Source organism: Leishmania donovani, chromosome 23, assembly GCF_000227135.1.
Source record: "Leishmania donovani BPK282A1 complete genome, chromosome 23".
In the NCBI taxonomy this organism is placed as follows: domain Eukaryota; phylum Euglenozoa; class Kinetoplastea; order Trypanosomatida; family Trypanosomatidae; genus Leishmania; species Leishmania donovani.
The window spans coordinates 70,292-74,083 of NC_018250.1; the positions used below are offsets into that span (position 1 = coordinate 70,292).

The 3,792-nt window shown below is 62.1% G+C and overlaps 1 protein-coding gene across 1 annotated transcript; it reads left to right on the top strand.

Annotated features, from left to right (window-relative positions):
• Positions 1-3,224: 3,224 nt before the first annotated feature.
• LDBPK_230240 (ATP-binding cassette protein subfamily C, member 2, putative) lies at positions 3,225-3,791 on the top strand (the record flags this gene model as incomplete). The annotated part of the gene is made up of 1 exon (XM_003860877.1): positions 3,225-3,791. A coding segment is annotated over one exon (567 nt), but the record flags the coding sequence as incomplete, so codon positions are not given.
• Position 3,792: the final 1 nt, after the last annotated feature.

Consider the following 3,792-nt stretch of genomic DNA (forward strand, 5'->3'; position numbering starts at 1 on the left):
GATTCCTTGAGCGGCATGCCACGCTCTGTTTTCTGTTTTGTCTTGCTTCGGCGCCTTTTTCCCCGGCGCGCGCCCTTTGTTGTTCGGTCGACTTGATTTCCACGGTGGCGTGACGGCATCGTTGTGCGCGCGACGGAGCTGGAGGTCCTTGTGACGTTGAATGGCGTTGTGTATGCCATTCTCTGGTCGCCCGCGCTTCCCTCTTTCAAGGCGAGGCGAGCCAAAATAGGCAGCGCTCGTCTTGAGCACGCTCCCTGTGGAGAGCCAGGGCTTATGATGAGGTGCAACTCGTCATGTGGTCGCGGCTGTAGATTTGTGTCCTTCGCAGACGTGCAGAGGGCAGCTTGGGTCATGCTAGGCGTCACTGGAGTGCTGCGCTGCTGCCCCGGCTCGTTAGTCCAACGCGCTCTCTGCGTTGGCTAACAGGACGGCCGCAGTACTGACCCCGCCCCTTTGAGCCGGTGTGCACGTCATCGCCATCTCTCATCGCCCGCAAAACCGCATAGTAAACTCGCTCCCTCCTCCTCTTTGGTGCCGCTATTCTTTCCCCCGTTCGGTGCGTGCGGGTGCACCGAAGGTGACTGGCGCGTCAAGACGGAGTTCGCGTGGGTTGTGGTCCTCCCCCCTCCCCCTCTCTTTCTCTTGGCATCCGTCCTTACGCGACAAAACACATGTTCGTGCGCAGCACCGCCCTTTTTAGGCGGGCGGCATCTTCGTTGTCCGTGCGCAGGCTCGCACGCGCGTTTCTGTTTTCGGCAGGGAGAGCTTTCCTCATCCACCTGTGCCTGGAGCGCTGTGTGTTGCTCTGCTCGGCCAGCTGCTCCCCCATCTTCGCCTTACAGGTTAGGCCCGGGACACTTCGACAGATCGTTTCCCTGTCTGTGCCTGCTCTCTCTTCGCCGGTCTTCCAGACTCTCTCGTTCCTGCACTCCCTGGATGCTTTCTCCGTTCCGGTGGCGGTGGCCTTCAGCGGCACGCTATTCAACCAAGAACGGCTCGAATACACACGGGCCTACACGCGCGCACAGAGAGGCGTTTGTGGTGCCTTCACAGCGCCCCTCTCACGTGCGGCTGCATCTTTTCTTTGGCCGCTGTGCGCCCACGACAGAGACGCGCGCGCTCACAGACGGGGAGGCCGCTCGAAGGTCGCCGGCGGAGGGGGCGCACAAACAAAAGCGTAGCACCGCCCAGCCGGCCAGCAGACCTCGGAGAGGCGACGGGGAAGAGGGAAGTAAGCCGGAGCCACCGCAGCAGCGCCTGACTGCTGATTCGACGCCTGTGCACACCTTTGGTTGTTTCGCTCTCGTCTACTCTCACACGTGCTCTTCGCGGAGTTGTTGGGCCTGTGCAAGCGTCACTCACAGCTCAGCCTCCTCCCTATCCGTGTCCCGTCCACCCCCTACAGGGTGTGCGCCGTTCATGCGGAGTGCATGGCGACGAAGAGGGAGCGAAGTCGGCGGCAAAAGCGCCAGCGAGCAACGCCAGTCGGACATGCTCATTTACGGTTTGCCCCTCACTGCCTCCGTGGAGTGATCCTCTTTTCTCGTCGTGGCACGCGCGCATACCCTGCCGCTGCTGCTTCCTCGCCACGCAAACGCGTACAGACACGCACGCGCAGTTGAGGATATACATGCACGGCTGCGGTCACGTGGGGTTTCTGTGTTTCCTTGTCCGCGTGCCCGTTCGACTACGAGGAAGCCGGCAGATCTGCGCGCAGACGCAACCACAGCTCACCCACCTCTGCTGCACCACCGCTAAATCCTCGTTGTCTCGGACGAACCGTCCTGCCGCCGAACCCGGGCCACGCGTCTGGCGGGCTCTTCTCGCGCTTCGTCGGCCCTGACTTCTGGTTTAGTGCGAAGTCAAAGGACCAGCGGCTCTCCTCGCTTCCTGTGTGGAAAGGAGTTTAGGCTGCCCTAGAGGTATATCAGAGGTGGTGCCGCGGAGTAGCAGCGGTGCCGCTCTTTTTTTTTTGATAATGCTCTCATTCTGTCGTCTTGGCTTGCTGCTGTCGCTTCGCATGGCCTCCCACCCTCTTCTCCCTCTCAAAGGAACGCATGCGGGCATGGGAGCGCAGGGAACTGCTTGCGTGAGCGTAGGTCTGTGTGTGTGCCCCCGATGGACGGTTGCACGCTCCTCGACATGCCCCCCCTCTTTGCAGCTCCGCCCTCCTGTGCCCTCCGCTGCTGCCTTTGGTGACGAGGGTAGAGGTGATTCGCAGGGCAGGGCATTTTCGTTTGTAACGTGCGCCAGTGCGGGGGGAGGGCGAGTAGCCCACGAATGATGACCGCAAGAGAAGTGAAGCCCACGCATCGAAGCGTCAGGCGAGAAAGACGGTTGTGAAGGCGGTGTGGAGGACGGCGGTGCTCTTCGCATCTGCATCGGGGGCGGCGTGTGCGACGAGGAAAACGATACCTTCACCCACTCCATCCTCCAAAGGGACTGTCTCTCCGCCCATGAGCGCAGGAAACAGAAAAGACGCGCCACTGTCTCTCCCGCGCACGCTTATTTTGCTACCGCCTCGTCCCTCCTCCCCGCGGTCATTTCGCCTCTCCGCCGCATCCCATGCCACGCGCTTTCACTTTTGCGCTCGCGGTGACCCTCGGGTCAGCACTCGACCTCGATCAGCCGGGATGCCCGACCCTCCCTCTATGCGTGAGAGAGCGCTCCTGCCTTGCCCGGTGCGCTGTCGCTTCACCTCATTTGCCCCTCGCGCAAGACCTCCGCACAGCCTCCCCTGCCTCCGTCGCGATACACAAGCAGACATATACACCTCTTCAGCCACAAGTACACCCTCCTCCATTGCTCTGCCGCGAAGTCAGGCGTATGACTCTGATTCTGTCATCGTCGTTGCTGTGCTGGCGCGCTGCTCACTCCTCTATCGAGGCGTGGCGCGCTGCGCAACTGCGCAGGGCTCGCGTCTTCCTATCTCCCGTCTTCTCGTTATCTGCCTTTCGTTTCTCCTTATCTCTCCCCCAAACACACACAGCCTCTCGTATCCTGAGCACCAACGCTGGCCTTTCCCATCCAGCGGGCCTCCTTTCCTGTCTGCTCCCTTCGCACAACTGCACATCATCATCGCCGCTGCCGTCGGCACCCGCTTCCGTTAACGCGAAGGTCTTTCCTCCACTCTCTCGGGTTTCTTCCAGCGCGCTGCGGTATCGACATCTGAGCACCGCTTCCCTGACACGGCCGCGTGCACCCGCACCGCTCTAGCGGCCGCCATGCAGTACGAGGACCCGCGCCATCACAGCGCAGCGTCAGCGGAGCGCAGAGCGCTGCCGAAAGGTGGGCATCAGAATGGCGCCGCTGAACAGCTTGCAACCGCTTCAAAGGCCACGGCAGCGAATCGCCAAGCTGCACTGCACGAGCGCGATACGCTGAAGCAGCGAATAACGGAGCTGTGGGGCCCGCCGAAGCACTACGTGGAGTGCGACGAGGACCGCGCCTCCTTCAGCCATCGCATGTGGTACTTCTTTGTGTATCCGATGGTGCTGCTCGCATCACGGGAACAGATCAGTCTTGAGAATATGCCCCCGCCAACGCGGGATGTGCGCGCGCACGACTGCGGGCTGCGGCTGTCGCGTGCTGTGCAGGCGGCGATGTACGAGCGGAACGCGTGGAACTGCATGGTTGGGACGGAGGTCGTGAGCACGCTGGACGCTTCGAGTCGCGGTGTTCTGCGGTGGGTCGGGGTGCCGCAGCAGGGCGGGTACACGCGGATGATGGCTGGCGTGGAGTGGAGCGTGCCGCCGGCTCTGCGCACCGCTGCGAGGTCCGACGACAGCGGTG